Genomic DNA, 22,220 nt, shown 5'->3' on the forward strand with positions numbered 1-22,220 from the left:
TTTACACTCTAAATTGGACTAATTGAAGTCTTCCTGACTTCCGAATGTAAATTCTTTTCTAATATCATAAAAATGCATTTCCACATTCCTGGCTTTGCTGGTGAAATAAGGTGTAAGTAAAGCACAGCACAGTCCAGCTTACTTTACTAAGGTGGACTGTGCTGGATAGAGGGTGCTTGGGGATGGGAGGATTAAAGACTGTATTTGTAACAGTTAGTGCATTCAGTGAAGGATTGAGGGGCCCAAAGTTTGACAGGGGCCTTTGAATATGGCAGGGATTATAGATATTTATTGTTTAACAGTCATTATGTTTTTTATAAAGATTAGGATAGGATCTTTCTAGAACAGATGTCACAAAGTGTTTAACACTGAAAAATGTTTAGTGTAATCACAGCCCTGCGTTAGTGTGTTAATCTCCCAACTGTGGAATAATTTAAGGTGCAATGTCCTCTGTTAAGATCTGTGATGTCAGCTGTGGAGTTTCCTTTGCTTCATTTTCATCAACTGAACTTCCTGCACGTTTACTGCATTTTCAGTGTGAAAGCTGTCCTGTGGAGGGAGAGACCAACTGTCTCAAGCATTGAATTAGGATGATTGTTCTCATCTGGGCGACTCTGCTCTTCTCTGTGAGAGGCAGCAATGCAGGTATAGATCTTTCTTGTCGTCTTGTTTTGATGCCAGCATTAAGAATATGAACAAAATAGCCAGCAATAATTTGCCAGAATAAATGTGTAAATATGTTTTCCTGAAGTGCTTCCAAATGATAAGTATTTTAGTTTTTTACTCCCTGAATTCACCAGCTGATTAGTAGCATTTCTCACAGCATCTAGTGACTTACTTTGAAACTCTGTGATATATTATTGAAATGAATCTTTTGTTTACCAAAGAAATGATGGATTAAGAAATAACATTAAATGCTGAACCTTATTTGGGTTGTCTGCTCAATGCTGCTGACAACACAAGACAAGACACAGTTATATAAAACAGAAACATCATAGTTGTAGTATTTTTAATTTATTAAATATAATGGGGCAATGTCATCTAAATATCTTCTGTCCCTGTTTTTCTCTTTCTATTTGCAATACCAGGTGCATCCGTGGGGGAAACACAACACTGTCAGAGTGATGGATACTGTATCACTCTTACTGAAAGAGAAATAACAGCAGAGGCTGGACTCTGTGTTGTGATACCGTGCTCTTTCACTACTCCTGATAGCTTCACAACCCAACATATAGTTTGGTACAAATGTGAACCAAGTAAACAGAGTTGTGATAATTCTGACATAATATTCCACACAAACAAGAACAACAGAAACGTTCAGCCTGGGTTCAAAGGACGAGTGTCACTGTTGGAGTCTGACCTGAGTCAAAAGAACTGCAGCATCGTCATCAATGACCTCACTGCTTCAGATTCTGGATCATATCAACTCAGAGTTGTCCAGTTTTGGAATACAAATGGATTTACCTTCTCTTCTAGAGCAACTGTCTTTGTCAAAGGTATGAAGACAAAGTAAATATGTACAGTCACTATGTTTATTGTTGTACCTCTGAACTGCACCAACATTTAAGGATTATCTATGGTCTTAACTGGCCATGAAGTAATGTTTGACATTACTCCACAGAGGCACTTGTCAGCCTCTGTGGGAGACCAGTAAGAATTGAAGCAGTTCTTGATAACTCCTACTCAATTCCCCCATTGAAGTATCTGATTATTTTAGCTCAAATTTAAATGAATGATGACCTTGAGGCTGCTGACCTGATTCCACTCATGTACTTCTCTACCATTAGATCTGAGTCAGAAGCCCACAGTGATGATTCCTCCACTGACTGAGGGACAGCAGACCACACTGACCTGCACTGCTCCTGGTCTCTGCTCTGGATCTGTTCCTACAATCACCTGGATGTGGAAAGGAACAGGAAAGAATGACTCTCACATTACAGGAGACATCATGACTGAGAATCTGGCTGTTGTCACACAGAGACACAGCTCAACTTTGACCTTTAACTCTTCAGCTGAACACCATGGCACCAATGTGACCTGTAAGGTCAGCTTCACAGGTGACACAACTACAGAGGAGACTGTGACTCTGAATGTGACCTGTAAGTAGCACATATGTTGGCGCTCTCCAGTGGTAGTATCAAAAAATACATTTTTACAGATGATGCATGTATGCAATTATAATATAAATATATTTTAAATTTCAGTATGACTTAACAAGTCACTGGTTCAGAAATCTTATCTGAAACCCTAAGATTTTATTTGAAACTCTTCCACAGATATGAAGAAACCTGGCATCACTGGGGATGCAATTGTTAAGGAAAGTGACACTCTGAATCTGACCTGCAGTGTTGAAAGTTTCCCTCCGTCTCTGATCACATGGACTAAACTTGGCCTCAATACAAACCTACAAAATGGAATTGATGCTAACTTGCAAAACGACACTGGACTATCCACACTTATCATCCCTAACGTGAAAGCAGAACATTCTGGACGTTACATCTGTACAGCAAAACATGTGGATAGTACTCCGACTGTATATGTTGATGTAACTGTGACTTGTAAGTAGACTGTTCTCATCTCCTTGAAAAGGATGTTTATGTTCACATGCTATATCAGCTTACTGTATGTTTGCTGTAATGTGATTCTGCTTGTGTGTTTAAGGGTTTGCAAAGATCCTAAATGGCTCTGGATGTGTGGCTCAGTCGACAGTTCTGACCTGTAGGTGTATCAGTCAGGGGGTTCCCTTACCCACCATTAAATGGCCACTGATGAAGAACCACAATGAGTACTCTGTCATTACCACTGTGTCGAACCACACAGTCAACAGCACCATCACCCTAACTGTAAAAGACCACAGTGACACTGCTGTTGAGTGTGTCAGCAGCAATGAAAATGGAGAAGCAAAAGAAAACCTCACCATCATCCAAATGAACACGCCAGAACAAGAAGGTATGTGTTCTCAACTAAACCACTTCTGCTACTTTAGACCACTGCTAAATGACATTTTTATTACCTCTTTTTTTTTTTTTTTTTTTTACTGTTGTTACATTGCATTTGGGCAAGATGTCAAAAAGAAATAAGCTGTTGCATGTACAGTATATTATCATTCAGAACAATATGGACAACAATATTTTTTCTTGTGTTGCTTTTGAATCTAGGTCAATTCAGTTTACTAAAAATTGTTTCACGGCTGGACATCATCATTGCATTTTTGACTGGGGTACTTCTTTCAGCAACCCTTTGCTGTTTGGCAAAAAAATGCCATAGGTACCCTATTGATTCCATTAATTCATTCATTCTGGTTTTGTTTGTGGATAATCCTCATACAGACATGTAATTGCTGTTTTAATTTATTCCTCTCCAGAGAAAAACAGAAGAGCTCTGGAAATCTGGATGGGACCCTGGAGATGGTGACCACCCAAGAGGATCCACTGGTATCATTATTTATTCAGCTAATATATATATTAGTTACTGACAACATTTTCTTCAAAAACACCTGTAAATGGTTTAAGATTTCTTGAATGACCACAGTGTTTTTACATGTTTTAGTCCATTTATTATTTACTGCTATTTTGAATGAATGCTGTAGTATTTAAGATGCATGAATATGTGTTTACCATTTCATTCAGACACACTTGAGACATATTTGAGTATAAATATGAAATGTTATACAGTTTGATTTGGCAGAAAAGATTGCTCTTTGAGGGATCTCTCAAGAAATAATACCCCCTGGAAAAACCCATACATGAACATTAAATCAAAGCAAATACAAATTGTAATGGATTACAATATCTCAGACAAGTTTCAAGATTTGCTTCAAACTTAAACCAGTTTTAGTGTTTTAGAGCTGAACATTAAAACATTTAAAAGGTTATGATATGACGTGGAAAAAAAGCATTAGCATTAATGTAAATGTAAGATCTCATGCATAGTGTACACAATTTTGGGCTTGTAGCAGATGCTGACTGAGTCACATACTTTCTGCGTTATACCTGACAGATACATGCTGGTCAAGCAGTGGAAGATGATCAGACGCACCACCAAGAGGCACCAAAAGATGGAGCTGAGGCGGTGGAGAAAGGAGCCCCTGATCTCGATGGTGGACCAAAAGACGCGGAGTACGCCAGCATTGACTTCTCCATGTTGAAAAGAAGAAGTGCCAGGGGGGCAGCAAAGAAGCAAGAGACCACAGAGACAGAGTACGCTGAAATTGAGAGAGAGGAAAAAATGAAAAGGCAAGACAGTCGCGGAGGGCCAGATGAAGTGTTGGAGTGCAAACAGGAGGAGTCCGTGATAGTGGAGGATGAGGAGATTAAACATTCTGTGCCTGAAGAGGAGGAAGCAGAGGATGCTGCGCTGTATTCCAATGTGAAGGATATAATGGGTGAGTACTGTACAGCTTAGTGGAGTCACTTGAGGATTAAGTTTCTTCTGTTCATCAGACATGATTGATTGTCATTCTGATGTGTAAATGACAGTACTGTGTAAGCTTTCTACCACAGAGCAGTGATCTTCAAGAGCAAAATTCGACCTCAGGTAAACTGAAGTAATCAGGACACTTCACATGTCTACACTTTCTGGCTGTTCAAATCCATCCATGCAACTAAAAATGGACTCGAAGTTGCACAAAATTTCCTTGTTGAAATGATATTATGTATCTTTATTTAACTAGGATAAGTACTGTATGTGCCCAAAGTGTCCCTGTGGTTTATTCAAGTGTTCCTTCTAGATGTCCTGTGCTTCTCTACTTCAGGCAAAATGAACCCTTTTCAAAAACCCTGTTTAAGGAGGAGGTGTCTTTTTTTCATTTTTATTAACTAGCAGCTTGGCTCTATGGATGGCAGTGTGAGTCTGTCAGTCTTACAGCTGATTGGTCAGACCACCACTTTGGTTCAGACTGAAATATCTCAACTACTGAATTGCTATGAAATTTTGTAAAGTCATTCATGATTCTCATAGAAGAGGGAACGTCATACTAAGAAGCTGTAACTTTTGACATTCCCACTGGATTTGCCAAACTTAGACTGCAGAAGCCTCTTATTAGCTTCAGCTGAACTTTGGAGGTTAATTTTTGCTCAGAATAAGGATTGTAGGTTTTGTTCCCCATCTCATGAATTATGATCTCTAACACCAGCCCACACAGCAGTTATATCACTTACTTTGTACCCACATGATGCTCACCGTTTTTCGTTTATAAAAATGTTTTTTAATATGTACAAATTGCACTTTTATATGTTTTATGTTGTGGCAAATACACTGCTAGAATTTTTTTTTTGGAGAGGAGTGGCTCTCTTCAGGGCCAGTATGGACAGAAGGAACATTTTCAGCAACCAAAAACAGTTTTAATGTACATACAGTACGGCATATTGTTTCACGACAGACTTGATAAATGTGTAACTATCCTCTGAAGTGGTGTGAATTTGCATGAATGTTAAATAAAAGTTTTTCTCTAATAATTTCCAAAAGTTGATGATGATGACATTTCAGTTGCAATAGTTTTCACAAAGATTTTAATTAAATTTAAGTTTTAAAGTTAAAACATTTTGTCCTGATTTGTATCTACAGCACTGGTACTGTTGTTGATCATCATAGAAACATAGACAATAGATTACTTTCCCTCTTAAAATTATGTTGCAAGAATCAGCCAGGCTCACAGTGGCAAGAGTGAGCAGGTTTTTAGCATAAAAAGTATCTGTTTTTGTTGTGAATTGAAACAGTGAATTGTCAGTAGCAAAAAAGCCTTTCTTACTTCTGGTACACTCTGCAATCTTTACAGGTTCAATATGTAGGCTTACAGTAACTGATGAAGACAAATTTGTAGCCAGTTCTTACTTAAAATACTTATAATCTAACTCCTTAATGTGCGAACAGGAAGTTATTCGAGAGAATGCAATGATACCATTAAATGAATAATCACTTCAGTGACTTTTCGGAGAACAGAACTCACAGATATTGTACAATAAACCATAGAACCATGAACCATAACAACGGACTGTCACAAATATATTTTCTTTCTAATAGGCTGCATCCAATTGGAAAGAATACAGATACTTCTTGAATCTGCAATTATTTAATACATTCAATCAATGACAGAAGTTGTCATTTTTGACTATCTCTTACAATTGACCATCATTATTTAACTGACACTACAGATAACCATTAATACAGCCCATTCAAAGTCATGCACATCCCACTATGTGCATAACGTATGATGCATCAGGATGTAGAAGGTAATTGAAAATAAAGTGTATTGTTGTATTGTAGTTTATCGTTTCTTTCATTTTTCAATGTTAAAGTTGCATGTTAAAAAATATTTTATTATCAATGCATGTCTATGTTTGGTTTGCAGTGGAACAAAACAAAACAAAAAAAGTTGTAAAAATAACTGAATTCATGCTTATTCTACAAAGACATAATCACTCATGCAGCCAGCTAAAAAGTCAAAAATTACTCACGCTGCTTTTTTGTGCCACTGTGTGCATCACATTGAACATGGAAAACAGAAGGAAAACTGGAGAAGTTTCTGAAGACATTAGAAAAAAAGGTTATAGCCAAGCATGGTCAACATAAAGGTTACAAGACCATCTATCAAGAGCTTGATGTTCCTGTGACCACTGTTGCCAATATTAATAAGAAGTTTAAGACCCATGGAACTGTAGCCAACATCGCTGGACATGGTCACATGAGGAAAACAACCCTATGTTTACAGCAGAAAAAATGAAGCCTTCAAAGAAAAGAACACTATGCCTACTGTGAAACATGGTGGAGGCTCAGTGGTGTTTTTGGGTTGCTTTGCTGCCTCAGGCACTGGGTGCAGGGCATGAGTCTGTGCAGGGCACAATGAAATCAGAAGACTATCAAGACATTTTGGAGCAAAACATACAGCCCAATGTCAGAAAGCTGTGTCTTAGTCACAGGTCACGGCTCTTCCAGCAGAATAATGATCCCAGATATACATCAAAAAGAGTGGATGAGAAGAGTGGACTGTTATGAGTCCTGATCTGAATCCCATTGAACATCTGTGGAAAAAGCTGAAAATTGTAATTGGGAGACGGTACTCATCAAACCTGGGAGAAATGGAGCAGTTTGCTCAAGAAGAGTGGGCCGAACTACCAGTGGAGAAGTGTAGAAACCTTATTTAGAGATACAGATAGCGCTTGACTGCAGTTGTTGCCACCAAAGGCTGTGCTACAAAATATTAAGTTAAGGGGTCCAATATTTTTGGTCATGCCATTTTCCTGTGTTTTATTGTATTAAATAATATGTTAAGTTGTAAATAAAAAGCAAAGTTTCAGTTATATTCAATGTGAAATAAAGAATGATGGATAACATATACTTCTGTCAGTTTCAACTTAATACAGAGAAAATTTAGTTTTTTTAAAAAAAGGTAACAAGGAAGGGTACCAATATTATTGGCCATGTCTGTATATATACATCACTGTGTCTGTGACAGATCACAGCAACACCACTATCAAGTGTGTCAGCAGCAATTATATTGGTAAAGCAGAGGTGAGGGAACACTTTTCAATGTAATGCACTGCAGTACACCACCACCACCCTCTACGACCTCAGTAATAAACATAAAGTAAAATTATCACCTTTCTGACAATGTCAAGAAGAACTGAAAATGTATAAGCTTTGTACAAGTAGAATTCATGGGAGAGTGCACGGTGTATGCACATTCAAGTGTGTAATATTTCATGAACGTGATATTTCTAGAGTGATTAAAATGCATTGTACAGTTTGCTGCTTTCTTTTATTTACATTTCATTCACTTCAATTTATGCAGGTGAAGTAAACTAAGGACACATTATTTATCAATACTTTCCCAAAACACTCACACCTAAAGGTAGACTGAGAAATGGTTTAAACATTCTTTCAAAGTCATCATGTTTTCATCGAGTTTCTTTGAATTGGTGAAACAGCACCCCACTGGGTTGCAACAGCTGACACGTGTAAGTCAATCTGTGTGGTGAAAGGAGGGTGCTGCGCTACTTTAGAAGCAGTCAGGTCAAGTCTTCTGAAGGCAGCAGGTGAAGTTGGCATCTCTTGATTGATAACTTCACGCCGCTGTGGATGGTCAGGAAGCCTTTATTTTAATCAAAATGTAGTTAACAGATAGCAATATCATTCAAATGAAACAATTAGCCAGCCTAGTTGCAGTGATGAAAGAAGTTTTCAGATAAGTGACAGTATGTACAGTAAGTATTATCAGCAAAATGCACTGAAAGTATCAAAAGTAAACATTCTTATTATGAATAAAAATGGCCTCTGTGAGTTGTGATTTAGGGTTGCAACTGACGATTATTTTCTTTATCAGTTAATCTGTTGATTATTTTGTTGATCTAATCAATTATTTGTTTGGTCTATTAAATGTCAGGAAGTCATGAAAAATGTTGAGCCCAAGATGCAACCTAAAATGTCTTCTTTTGTCCCGTCCAACAGTCCACAACCCAACAACATTCAGTTTACTATCATAGAAGATTAAAGACACCAGAAAATATTCACATTTAAGAAAGTGAAACTGGAGAATTTAACTTTTTTCTTAAGAAATTACTCAAAACAATTCATCGATTATCAAAACAGCTGGCAATTAATTTTCTATCAATTAACTGACTAATCATTGCAGCTCTTTTGTAGTTAGTATGCAGTAAGTGATATTTTACTGTTGTAGTAAATGTGATTTGTAGAAATAGATCAAATATATTGATATTTGAGTTAATTTCAGTTTTTTTATAATGAAAAATCCTCAAAAGTACATTAGGTCTACTTGAGTAAGTAGGTAGTAGTAAGAAAGTTGTCAAGTCACTTAAAATTTAAAAAGGTTTGCTTGCAGTATCAGCAGGTTACTGTACATGCCACAATTTCATCTGTTTTTGAGGATGTGTCTCACTATACTGTATCACTGCTAGTAATAACACAAAATAATCTCTTTACCCTAATTTTGAAGAAATGCCTCTACCTCTCCATTCACTTCATTTTGCATAAATGCTCCTACCATATATATGTCTTATATTAGGAAGCCATTCTTGCATCCTACATATTTTGTCATGGTTTAATGTCATTGAACCCACTTTAAATTCAGGAAATGGACAACTCTGCCAGAGACCGTGCACTATATCCGTTTTGAGGACTTTGCTGAGAATAGTATCTATAGATATTGCACAATAAAAAGAAAACATGAATAAAGATAAATGCAGAAGTACTGCCAGAGACTGTGTATTATTTCGGTGTTGAGATGTTCTGGGTCAAACTGCTTTGTTGGATGGATGTGATTTTATTAAGATTTTCATAATCACGTTTTCAGAATTGATTGTGACAGTGTGTATTAGCAAGTCTTTCTAACCTATAACACACTCTACCATGTCTACAGGTTCTGCAGTGGTCAGTATGCAGGCATACAGTAAATGATTGAGGCAGAATTGTATCCAGTGCTTAGCTAAAATAGTTATAATCTAGCACCTTAAAGTGAGACTGGGAAGTTATCAGAAATATTGACAACAAAGTGATGCATATACTAAAAGGACTTTGCTAAGAATAGTATCTATAGATATTGCACAATAAAAAGAAAACATAAATAAACATAAATGCAGAAGTACTCCCTAAGATGCTGCATGTTGTTAAAATGGGGAAACAGGGTGAGTCTTTTGGTGTTGAATGCAGTTTGACTCAGATAACTCTTATCTTTTTGATACATGACTAATGTTGATTTGACCATCTTTACTCAACTGGCACTGCAGATATTAGCCAGTAGGACGGTCCATTTACAGCAATGTACAATATGTACATATACGATAAATATACAATATGTCTTGTACATGTTGTGCATTGTGAATTTTCTGTTATGTATTATTCAGTCTTGAAAGTGCAAATTTGTCATTAGACGTGTAAACTTCCTGAAACTTCACTGTTGCAAAAAGAGGGAAGAAAACTCAGAAACACTCAGCAGAAACTGTGGAGAGAAGACCGCAAGAGACAGAAAGAGGTAAAACACAACATTGAACACATTTTTAAAACATCTCTTTACACTCTAAATTGGAGTAATTGAAGTTTTCCTGACTTCCGAATGTAAATTCTTTTCTAATATCATAAAAATGCATTTCCACATTCCTGGCTTTGCTGGTGAAATAAGGTGTAAGTAAAGCACAGCACAGTCCACCGTACTTTATTAAGGTGGACTATGCTGGATAGAGGGTGCTTGGGGACGGGAGGATTAAAGACTGTATTTGTAACAGTTAGTGCATTCAGTGAAGGATTGAGGGGCCCAAAGTTTGACAGGGGCCTTTGAATATGGCAGGGATTATAAATATTTATTGTTTAACAGTCATTATGTTTTTTATAAAGATTAGGATATGATCTTTATAGAACAGATGTCACAAAGTGTTTCACACTGAAAAATGTTTAGTCACAGCCCTGCGTAAAGTGTGTTAATCTCGCAACTGTGGAATAATTTAAGGTTCAACGTCCTCTGTTAAGATCTGTGATGTCAGCTGTGGAGTTTCCTTTGCTTCATTTTCATCAACTGAACTTCCTGCACGTTTACTGCATTTTCAGTGTGAAAGCTGTCCTGTGGAGGGAGAGACCGACTGTCTCAAGCATTGAATTAGGATGTTTGTTCTCATCTGGGCGACTCTGCTCTTCTCTGTGAGAGGCAGCAATGCAGGTATAGATCTTTCTTGTCATCTTGTTTCGATGCCAGCATTAAGGATATGAACAAAATAGTCAGCAATAATTTGCCATAATAAATGTGTAAATATGTTTTCCTGAAGTGCTTCCAAATGATTAGTATTTTAGTTTTTTCAATACTGTTGACAACACAAAACAAGACACAATTATATAAAACAGAAACATCATAGTTGTAGTATTCATAATTTATTAAATATAATGGGGTAATGTCATTTAATATCTTCTGTCCCTGTTTTTCTCTTTCTAATTGCAATAACAGGTGCATCAGTGAGGGAAAGACAACACTGTCCGTATGGATTCTGTATAACTCTTACTGAAAGAGAAATAACAGCAGAGGCTGGACTCTGTGTTGTGATACCATGCTCTTTCACTACTCCTGATAGCTTCATAATCCAACATACAGTTTGGTACAAATGTGAACCAAATAAACAGAGATGTGATGATTCTGACATAATATTCGACACAAACAAGAACAACAGAAACGTTCAGCCTGGGTTCAAAGGACGAGTGTCGCTGTTGGAGTCTGACCAGAGTCAAAAAAACTGCAGCATCGTCATCAATGACCTCACTGCTTCAGATTCTGGATCATATCAACTCAGAGTTAAAGATGTCCAGTATTGGAATCCAAATGGATTTACCTTCTCTTCTAGAGCAACTGTCTTTGTCAAAGGTATGAAGACAAAGTAAATATGTACAGTCACTATGTTTATTGTTGTACCTCTGAACTGCACCAACATTTAAGGATTATCTATGGTCTTAACTGGCCATGAAGTAATGTTTGACATTACTCCACAGAGGCACTTGTCAGCCTCTGTGGGAGACCAGTAAGAATTGAAGCAGTTCTTGATAACTCCTACTCAATTCCCCCATTGAAGTATCTGATTATTTTAGCTCAAATTTAAGTGAATGATGACCTTGAGGCTGCTGATCTGATTCCACTCATGTACTTCTCTACCATTAGATCTGAGTCAGAAGCCCACAGTGATGATTCCTCCACTGACTGAGGGACAGCAGACCACACTGACCTGCACTGCTCCTGGTCTCTGCTCTGGATCTGTTCCTACAATCACCTGGATGTGGAGAGGAACAGGAAAGAATGACTCTCACATTACAGGAGACATCATGACTGAGAATCTGGCTGTTGTCACACAGAGACACAGCTCAACTTTGACCTTTAACTCTTCAGCTGAACACCATGGCACCAATGTGACCTGTAAGGTCAGCTTCACAGGTGACACAACTACAGAGGAGACGGTGACTCTGAATGTGACCTGTAAGTAGCACATATGTTGGCGCTCTCCAGTGGTAGTATCAAAAAATACATTTTTACAGATGATGCATGTATGCAATTATATATATATATATATATATATATATTAAATTTCAGTATGACTTAACAAGTCACTGGTTCAGAAATCTTATCTGAAACCCTAAGATTTTATTTTAAACTCTTCCACAGATATGAAGAAACCTGGCATCACTGAGGATGCAACTGTTAAGGAAGGTGACACTCTGAATCTGACCTGCAGTGTTGAAAGTTTCCCTCCGTCTCTGATCACATGGACTAAACTTGGCCTCAACACAAACCTACAAAATGGAATTGATGCTAACTTGCAAAACGACACTGGACTATCCACACTTATCATCCCTAACGTGACAGCAGAACATTCTGGGCGTTACATCTGTACAGCAAAGCATGTGGACAGTACTCCGACTGTATATGTTGATGTAACTGTGACTTGTAAGTAGACTGTTCTCATCTCCTTGAAAAGGATGTTTATGTTCACATGCTATATCAGCTTACTGTATGTTTGCTGTAATGTGATTCTGCTTGTGTGTTTAAGGGTTTGCAAAGATCCTAAATGGCTCTGGATGTGTGGCTCAGTCGACAGTTCTGACCTGTGGGTGTATCAGTCAGGGGGTTCCCTTACCCAGCATTAAATGGCCGCTGATGAAGAACCACAATGAGTACTCTGTCATTACCACTGTGTCGGACCACACAGTCAACAGCACCATCACCCTAACTGTAAAAGACCACAGTAACACTGCTGTTGAGTGTGTCAGCAGCAATGAAAATGGAGAAGCAAAAGAAAAACTCACCATCATCCAAATGAACATGCCAGAACAAGAAGGTATGTGTTCTCAACTAAACCACTTCTGCTACTTTAGACCACTGCCAAATGACATTTTTATTACCTCTTTTTTTTACCGTTGTTACATTGCATTTGGGCAAGATGTCAAAAAGAAATAAGCTGTTGCATGTACAAGTGACTCACAGCCTAAATTAGGTTATGTGGCTGAATAAGTGGCCACAAAGTATACAGCATAACCATATTACTAGAACAGTTATACAATCTACATTCTTTCATTTCTTATGGTAGGTCCTGTGCAACATTGCAGACCTGACAGCGCAGTCCTTCCCTGGGCCGTTGCTGGTGTATCTCTAAGTGTGAATGTCTTCAGCATAATCTACGTGATGTTCCTTTGGTATGTGACCACATCTGTGCTTTATAATTTGAAGGTTTTGTTAATGTACTGGAGACTTTCAGACAACAAATCATGTCTCACTCTTTCTTCTGTCCAAAGGAACGTCAGAAAAAAGGTGAAACCAAACGAGGCCGACAGAACATACATGTCACTGAGGAAAATAGACCAATCAGCAGAGTATGATGTTATTGCCCCCCATCTGAACTGACAATAACAAACTACCGAGATGACTTTCAGATTGCTTCATAACTGATTGTGAAGGAGAATTTTTGTTCATTGCATGTATCATTTAGTTTGTTTGTTTGTTGTAATTTTTTTATGTCTACATTAAAGGTTTTTGAGGACACAGACAGACCTGTTAAATCTTAATCCCAACATTTCCTTAGAGTCAATAAGTCTAAATACGCAACTTATATTTTGCATTGTACAGTGTGATATTTTTCCTTTATTGTGACAAATGTTATAATGAAATTTTTATTTGAGTCATCCATTTGTTTTTGTTGTAATTAGGTGTTATGGTATGTTTTTTTGATTTTTTTAGTTTATTGTGTACTGATGTAATTTCTTGCTTTTTAAGATTCTTTTGTTTAACTCTATGTTAGTTTTATATCTGCTAACATGTTGGTGGTCTGACAATCGGAGAACTCTGCCTACCAAAGTCTGGGGATTTCTACTGGAGATGATGCTCTCCTTCCATTCTCTTCTTTAGTGAACTGCATGTCACCACTCCAATATTAAGGGCTGCCCTAAAGACTTTGGATTGGTTCTGCAATGCAGGTGTTTTTTAAACCCTCAATGAGTCTGAAGATCTGAAAATTGTGATTTTCATGTCAAATGAATCCATATTTCAAAACTGATTGTGACAATATATGAGATGAAATTGTGGTTGCACCTTTGTCTTTAAGTTGTAGGACAGTAAATATACACACATTATGTATGTGCAAGGCTATTAAAAAGAAGCGTCAGCATTTGACTTGACGAAGATCCGAGTATGATCGAAATGTTGTCCTATGTAATTAAAGTTTGTGGCTTGGAGTAAGTGTGCAGGCGATACTTTTTACATTCATGTACCTTTATCTTTGACAACATGTGGAATGCAGACTGTAAAGTCTCCTTGAAAAGGAAGAAATTATCTTTGCAGTGTGGCATGTGTAATTGTTGGTGTCAATAAAGACTAATTTGATATACAGTATATGTATATGTAGTTTCTCAATTAGTTGAAGAAACAGAAAAATTTATTTAATTTTAGCTTCACTATAAATATTTAGAACTGAAATATAAAGCTATGTGTTTCTGTCAATACTATAGCCTATGAATGGTCAAACTGCAATCCATAATATTAGAATAGGTACCGGGTGGTTAAAAATACTTCTACTATAGCGTAAGTTCTCTATAAAAAAAAATGTGTCTGCGTTTTTTGTCAGCTCTGTCATAAGTTGACATTTTTATCCAGTTTTAATCTACATTTTATGCTACATTTTTAGATCCTGGTTGTCTTATCTATATGTTTTAACAAGGTAAAAGATGTTAGTTATTGTATGCTCAGATTTTAAGTTACAAGCTTCCCGGTCAGGACAGCCCGCCACAAGTGGATTTGCTGCTAGCACTGGCTTTTTTTTTTTTTTTTTAGGATGGCAGCTGCACTTTTCTCCACCGACCACTCCCCCCCACAACCACGCTCATTATTGGAGACTCCATTGTGAGGAATGTTAAGAAAAAATTTGTGGTGACTTTTTGCTTTCCAGGAGTTAAGGTGTCTGATATTTTGGAAAAAATTCCCAGCATCCTGGCCGAACACCCTCTTGCCCAGGATGTTGTCGTTCATGTCAGCTAATATGACAGTCCCAATCACACATCTGAAATACTACAATGCATCAAACTCACTGACTCCCTCACGGTCCACGGTAAATTAATCTTTATCTCCAGTCCCCTCCCCCCTCTCCATTGGTCATTTTAGCTGCACTCTTAGCCTCCATGCCTGGCTGCAGTTAACCTGTACAGACTGCAATACAGCTTTTATTCACAATTTTTGTCAGGGTGGGTGAGTGGAGCAGGTGGACCCAAATGCAGAGACGGTAGACAGGGACAATCCGATGCAGATATTTTTTAATGAAAAAGCAAAAAGTCATGGGAACAAACCAGAAAGTAGGCGACACAGGAACATTGAACAGAAGCAGACAACTCGACAAAGACCGAACTGAAAACTGGACTATAAATACACAAGGAGTGATTGCAAATGAAAGACAGGTGAAGGAAACGAGACACAGGTGAGACACATGAAATAATCAAACACAGGAAGTAAAGTGACCAGACACAAGGAGGAAATATTACAAAATAAAACAGGAACTAAAGTAAACAAACAGGTGACACAAAAAATGAAAAAATCAACACACAAGGGAACAGAGAAAACCAAAACCAGGAAACAAATGCAACACAAATGAAAGTCCAACTAAAACAGAAAAAGTCTGAGGGCATCAGAAGGATAACAAAAACCAAGGAAGTCAAAACAAAAACACAAAGAGTCCGAAAAACAGAAAAAGTCCTGGTAGGACGTGACAATTTTAACCTCTTGTGGAAATTTTCAGCCATCTTCCGTCATGATGGCATTCACTCCAATGGCCTGGGCGCATGCACTTAAACTGACAATTTATTCTACTCAATCTGGAACTCTCCCTCTCCCTGACCATCCTCTATCGCTTGTCCACTCCTGGTCACTTCTGGTCTCCATCAGCAAACCTCTCCCTCCCCTACAAACCACACTATCTCCCCCTTGTGGTTAGGAGGGCCTACTACCACCTCCCTAGGCAATGTAATTCTACACTTAATATTTCCTCTGGTCTATTGTCTCCGTCTTGTCCGTCTCGTCCATCTCTTCTAGCGCTGTTTCACAAAGTTTTGATATTCCTGTAATCATAACACATAGGTCTGTCGATTGAAATGTGCACATCCCACACAGAAATCTGAATAATCTATTAAAGATTCGGACAAATGCATCAGCTTCTGCTCCCAGCATAAATACACTTGAAATAGCACTCTTCAATGTGAGATCTCTATCCAGTAAGACTTTCATGTTCAATGATTTTATTTCATCTGCAAACTTAGATTTTATTTTTTTAACTGGATCTTGGTTGCAAACTAATGATCATGGCCAGCTTGTTGAACTGTGTCCTCCAAACTATGATTGTTTCAACCAACCCAGGGTCAGTGGTCGTGGTGGGGGCCTGGTGAGTGTTTACAGGAAGAGTTTCAAATGTTATCAAAGACCTTGTGATGAATTTTCTTCCTTTGAAGTTCTTACTTTTAAACTTGGTGGTTTTCATCCGATCATGTTTGTTATCATTTATTGTCCCCCAAAACCAACTGGCAGCTTTTTAGCAGAACTCCCTGAATTTTTATTCAATCTTGTTTTAAATTATGACAGAGTTGTTCTTTATGGCAATTTTAATATCCATGTTGAGGACTGCAGTAATGTTCAGGCTACTGATTTTTTAAACATCGCTACTTCTTTTAACTTTAAACAGTATGTGTGGACACAAACGCATAACCGTGGTCATACATTGGATCTTCTATTTACCTTGGGTGTCAAAACATCCTCTGTAGAATAATTGGATATAACCGTATCCGATCACAAATGTAAAGTTTTTAACTGTGAATCACCAGTTATTAATACTGTCTCACCCTGTTCCTTGTATACTCGCATCTTTAATGAGCAAAGTGTCTCAAAGCTCTGTGCATTGTTTGATAATCAAAGTCCACACCTGTCTGAATATTCCCACACCACTGAAATGGCTGACCGTTTTAATTGTCTTCACTAAATATTATTACACCTCTTCAGGTTAGGTCTAAGTCCTCAGAAAGAAAGCAGCCTTGGATAAGTGACAGTATTTGCAGCCGTAAAAGGGAATGTGGGAAAGCCGAACACAGATGGAAAAAAATCTGGTTTCCAAGTAAATTACAATATTATGAAGGAGTTGCTATTACACTACAGCAATATGATTAAGGATGCAAGAACACGATTTTTCAGGACTTATTTCTGCCATCAACACAAAACTAGACCAGATTTAAAACTCTTGATCAGCTAGTAAATCCAGCCCCTCCTTGTTAATTGTGAAATGTTTTTATCTTATTTTTACTGATTAAGTGGAGTCAATTAGAACCTCTTGTGTAAACCCAATGTTAAAGAAACCTGGGCTGGATCCCTCCCTCCCTCAAAACCATAGACCAATTTCAAGTTGCCTTATATATCAAAAATTTCAGAAAAAAAATTAAAAATAGTGTGTGAGCATTTTCTCTCTGCACTGGAAAATAATAATATTTTTGAAAACTTTCAGTCTGGTTTCTGGAAGTATGAGAGAACGGAGACTGCCCTGCTCAAGGTTACAAATAACCTTTTAATGGCTGCTGATGATGGCATGTGCTGAGTCCCTGCACTCCTGGACCTTAGTGCAGCCTTTGACACAATTGATCACAGCATCCAGTTAGACAGACTGAGGCACTGGTTGGGGATATCTGGTACAAGCTTAGAATGGTTTTCATCTTACCTGTTGAATAGGCGGTTCTGTGTCTCTCTGAACAACTATGTCTCTTCATTTTCCTCTGTTAAATGTGGTGTGCCTCAGGGGTCGGTTTTGGGACCAATTTTGTTCACATCACTCCTGTTTTAGCTTCTTTACACTGGCTCCCAATATGTTTTAGAATTGATTTTAAGATCTTACTGATTACTTTTAAGGGTCTTCATGGCCTGTCTCCTTAGTGTATCACTGACCTCTTATTACTGTATGTGCCAGTATGTACTTTGAGATCCTTGGGCAGAGGTCTTTTGTCTATTCCAAAGTTTGCAGTCAGGGCCCCGAGGCTCTGGAACGATCTGCATGAGGAAGTCAGGTTGGCTGACTTGGTGATCTCTTTTAAGTCTCTTCTTAAAACATAGATACATCAGAGAGCTTTTCCTGATTTTTTTAAACTATCTTTTATCTCCTTTAAAAATGTTTTTTCTATTCTTTTTTTCCTACACTGAATTGGTTTTTATACACCAAATAGTTTTTTTTGGTTTTTTTTCTTTTTAAGACCTGGTGTGACCTGTCTATTTTATTTTGCTGCCTTGTGAAGCACTTTGCAACTTGGATTTTGAAAAGTGATCTATATTATTATTATTACTTTTATTATTATTATTATTATTATTATTATTTCCTCCTTCTTATTATTGTTGCTTACTGTCTGGTCTGTATGTATGTATTGCATTAGAACTGTTTTATCACACTTCCTAGAACATATTTCACAAACTGCTTCATATCAGATTAGTCACATACTGGGTAAAGCGGTGGACAAATTTAATTAAGCAACAATGGAATAACTTAACATGCAACTTCCTGTATGAATGTAGAGCTTCATTTGTTTTTATGTGTTAAGAAATATGTAAAACACTGACATTCTGTTATGTTGTCAGGTCAACACTGCTGACAACAGCAGTTATGTACAACAGAAATAGTCATAGTTGTAGCCTTTCTTCATCATTTATCAGATATCATGGGGTATTGTCAAAGTCTACATATTGTCTGTCCCTGTTTCCGCAAACAGGTGCATCAATGTGTGGAAGACAAGACTTTCAATATGGATTCTGTATCAGGGAGAAATAACAACAGAGGCTGGACTCTGTGTTGTTTTACCATTTTATTTCATTATGATGAATTTCACAATGAACTCATCAAGTTAGATTCTGGACCATATCAACTCAGAGTGTTTGGGAGGATGGACAGATTTACATTCTCATCAAGAGCAACTGTCTTTGTTAAAGGTATGAAGACAAAGCAAATAGAGAAGATGTTGATTGCTAATCTGGCTGTCATAACAGTAAAATATAAGTACATATAGTAGAACTTTTTTAATAGAACAATTTCCAAGTGCTCATCATTATCAGCTGAAAATCTAAGTTCAGAGAAGAAAACTACAATTTGCATGACTTGCCAAATGCATACAGAATAACTTTCACAGCCTTGCATCTTTTAAATATATTTGAGGCCATCACATGGTTTGTGCATTTTTATTTCACGTTATGACTGCAGGACTTAAAGGACGATTTTAATGCATTTGTTTTAGAGACTTGAAAAATAGTTCTGAGATCTTGGGCTAATTGGGCTTACAGTCGGACAATAATTAAATCAATTGCATAGACTGTCACAGAGATACGGTTAGGTATCATAATGATATGATCATATTGTGTTTTTATGCAATTTTGCTATCCAAAGCACAATACATCATGGAACAATTATAGGTCTTTCTTATAGGTTTGTTTATGCTTATTTCCCGGCCTTTCAATACAGACCACACTGGTTACATAGCTAATAAAGTCACCACATATTGTACACCACAACCTGTGCAACATTGCAGATCTGACAGTATCGTCCTTCCCTGGGCACTGGGTGTATCTTAAAGTGTGAATGTTTTCAGTAAAATCTACATGATGTTCCTTTGGTATATGACTACATCTGTATTTTATATTATGAAGGCTTTGTAAATACATTGGAGACTTTCAGACAACAAATCATAACTCGCTCTTTCTTCTTCTCCAAAGGAACACAAGAAGAAAGGTGAAACCAAATCAAGAGGACAGAACATATATGTCACTGCAGAAAACAGAGTATGATACTATTGCCCACCCTCTGAACTGAGTGTCTTTAGGCTGTTGGGCAGCTTCATTGAAGGGTTTATTGCACTGAAATTAATAAAATGTCTCCTCAAACATCATCATTCAGTTTGTATGAATGTCTACATCTGTGGTTCAACTAGATAGTTTAAGTTTTTAATTCCATACTGTGTCTATGTCTGTGTGGACAAATAGATAGTATGCATGTAATGGATGTTAATGGGGTGGGCAAAATATTAGGAACACTTTTCAACATAATGCACTTCAGTACACCACCACCACCCTCTATGACCTCAATAATAAACATAAAGTAGAATTATCACCTTTTTGACAATGTCAACAAAAACTCCAAATATATATTAGCTTCGTTAAAGTAGAATTTATGGAAGAGCTGATTAAGAGTGACCAATTGCATTGTACAGTTTGCTGCTTTCTTTTATTTACATTTCATTGACTTCAATTTATGCAGGTGAAGTAAACTAAGGACTCAAGTGAGAAATTATTTATCAATACTTTCTCAAAACACTCACACCTAAAGGTAGACTGATAAATGGTTTAAACATTCTGTCAAAGTCATCATGTTTTCATTGAGTTTCTTTGAATTGGTAAAACAGCGCCCCATCTGAATTGCAACAGCCGACACATGTAAGTCAATCTGTGTGGTGAAAAGAGGGTATTGCACTACTTTAGAAGCAGTCAGGTCAAGTCTGCTGGAGGCAGCAGGTGAAGTTGGCTTCTCTTGATTGGTAACTTCATGCAGCTGTGGATGGTCAGGAAGTCTTTATTTTAATCAAAATGTAATAGATAGCAATATCATTCAAATGAAACAATTGGCCTTTTTAAAAATGTATCCATATCGGTAATGCTCTTAGCTCTGAAATAGAAGAGTGGACACTTAACTACCTAAATAACCTGGCCAAAATATCAGTGGGACCTTTGTGTTGGAGGACCACAAGTCCAGTGGGACATAATATGACGTTGTTACTGAACATTTTGCCAACATGAAGAAATTCTTCAAATACCAGTAGGTGAGGCAGACACGTGTTCCTGCCTGAACTGTGGCTTTCCTGATGCTCAAATGGCCAGCCATGTCATTTGTGTGTGTGCATATACAGTTTGTTGTGTGATTGTTGTTGATACAATTTTTGTTAACACACTTAGCACAATCAACAGGATATGCAGGGCTTTGAGCTAACTTAAGATACCCTGTTTTAATATTTATAACTGTTGTTGCAGTGATGAAAGACGTTTTCAGATAAGTGACAGTATGTACAGTAAGTATTATCAGCAAAACGTACTGAAAGTATCAAAAGTAAACATTCTTATTATGAATAAAAATGCCTGATAATAATCTCTTTACCCTAATTTTGAAGAAATGCCTCTACCTCTCCAGTCACTTCATTTTGCATAAATGCTCCTACCATATATATGCCTTATATTTGGAAGCCATTCTAGCATCCTACATATTTTGTCATGGTTTAATGTCATTGAACCTATTTTAAAATCAGGAAATGGACAACTCTGCCAGAGACTGTGTACTATTTGCATGTGTTGAGATGTTCTGGGTCAAACTGCTTTGTTGGATGGATGTGATTTTATTAAGATTTTCATAAATCAAGTTTTCAGAATTGATTGTGACAGTGTGTATTAGCAAGTCTTTCCAACCTATAACACACTCTACCATGTCTACTGGTTCTGCAGTGGTCAGTATGCAGGCATACAGTAAATGATTGAGGCAGAATTGTAGCCAGTGCTTAGCTAAAATAGTTATAATCTAGCACCTTAAAGTGAGACTGGGAAGTTATCAGAAATACTGACAACAAAGTGATGCATATACTAAAAGGACTTTGCTGAGAATAGTATCTATAGATATTGCACAATAAAAAGAAAACATGAATAAATATAAATGCAGAAGTACTCCCTAAGATGCTGCATGTTGTTAAAATGGGGAAACAGGGTGAGTCTTTTGGTGTTGAATGCAGTTTGACTGAGACAACTCTTATCTTTTTGATACATGACTAATGTTGATTTGACCATCTTTACTCAACTGGCACTGCAGATATTAACCAGTAGGACGGTGCATTTACAGCAATGCACAATATGTCTTGTACATGTTGTGCATTGTTGAAGTGATTTTTTTAAAAAGATGGTATGACATACAATCAGACAGAATCAACACTTCAAAACGATTAGTCACAAAAAACATGTAATTCAGTACATGTACTGGTTTCCGGTTCATCGAGATAAAAAGATTTTCTTTGGAAGAAAATTGCACATTGACACTACTTCCCTTTAAAAAGGTTTCGCATTACTTAACAGTCACAGAGAAGGTCTAATAAATCATTACAACAAAAAAAACAACAAGCAATGTTTTTCTGTTATATATTATTCAGTCTTGAAAGTG

The 22,220-nt window shown here is 37.2% G+C and overlaps 2 protein-coding genes across 2 annotated transcripts; both read left to right on the forward strand.

The window, feature by feature from the left end:
• The first annotated feature begins 590 nt into the window (after positions 1 to 590).
• Positions 591 to 4,404, forward strand: LOC121905400 (sialic acid-binding Ig-like lectin 5). Its single transcript, XM_042423617.1, has 8 exons — positions 591 to 645; positions 1,089 to 1,496; positions 1,788 to 2,099; positions 2,277 to 2,558; positions 2,662 to 2,955; positions 3,159 to 3,267; positions 3,365 to 3,434; positions 4,000 to 4,404. Exons 1-8 carry the CDS (start codon positions 591 to 593, stop codon positions 4,402 to 4,404), a joined length of 1,935 nt encoding a protein of 644 aa, XP_042279551.1.
• Positions 4,405 to 9,946: 5,542 nt separating this feature from the next.
• Positions 9,947 to 13,381, forward strand: LOC121905401 (sialic acid-binding Ig-like lectin 14). The gene is made up of 8 exons (XM_042423618.1): positions 9,947 to 9,985; positions 10,555 to 10,663; positions 10,946 to 11,356; positions 11,648 to 11,959; positions 12,146 to 12,427; positions 12,531 to 12,818; positions 13,068 to 13,173; positions 13,273 to 13,381. Exons 2-8 carry the CDS (start codon positions 10,609 to 10,611, stop codon positions 13,379 to 13,381), a joined length of 1,563 nt encoding a protein of 520 aa, XP_042279552.1. The 5' UTR covers positions 9,947 to 9,985; positions 10,555 to 10,608.
• The last annotated feature ends 8,839 nt before the right edge of the window (positions 13,382 to 22,220 follow it).

Source organism: Thunnus maccoyii, chromosome 10 (assembly GCF_910596095.1).
Source record: "Thunnus maccoyii chromosome 10, fThuMac1.1, whole genome shotgun sequence".
Classification (NCBI taxonomy): Eukaryota; Metazoa; Chordata; class Actinopteri; order Scombriformes; family Scombridae; genus Thunnus; species Thunnus maccoyii.

Excerpts from the sequence above, each read along its gene's own strand:
- LOC121905400 (XM_042423617.1), top strand. The coding sequence starts at position 591 with ATGATTGTTCTCATCTGGGCGACTCTGCTCTTCTCTGTGAGAGGCAGC. Across the intron at positions 2,100-2,276 it reads TGTGACTCTGAATGTGACCT|ATATGAAGAAACCTGGCATC; the intron begins GTAAGTAGCACA and ends ACTCTTCCACAG. Across the intron at positions 3,268-3,364 it reads TTGGCAAAAAAATGCCATAG|AGAAAAACAGAAGAGCTCTG; the intron begins GTACCCTATTGA and ends ATTCCTCTCCAG.
- LOC121905401 (XM_042423618.1), top strand. The coding sequence starts at position 10,609 with ATGTTTGTTCTCATCTGGGCGACTCTGCTCTTCTCTGTGAGAGGCAGC. Across the intron at positions 10,664-10,945 it reads TGTGAGAGGCAGCAATGCAG|GTGCATCAGTGAGGGAAAGA; the intron begins GTATAGATCTTT and ends TTGCAATAACAG. Across the intron at positions 12,428-12,530 it reads TGTTGATGTAACTGTGACTT|GGTTTGCAAAGATCCTAAAT; the intron begins GTAAGTAGACTG and ends TGTGTGTTTAAG.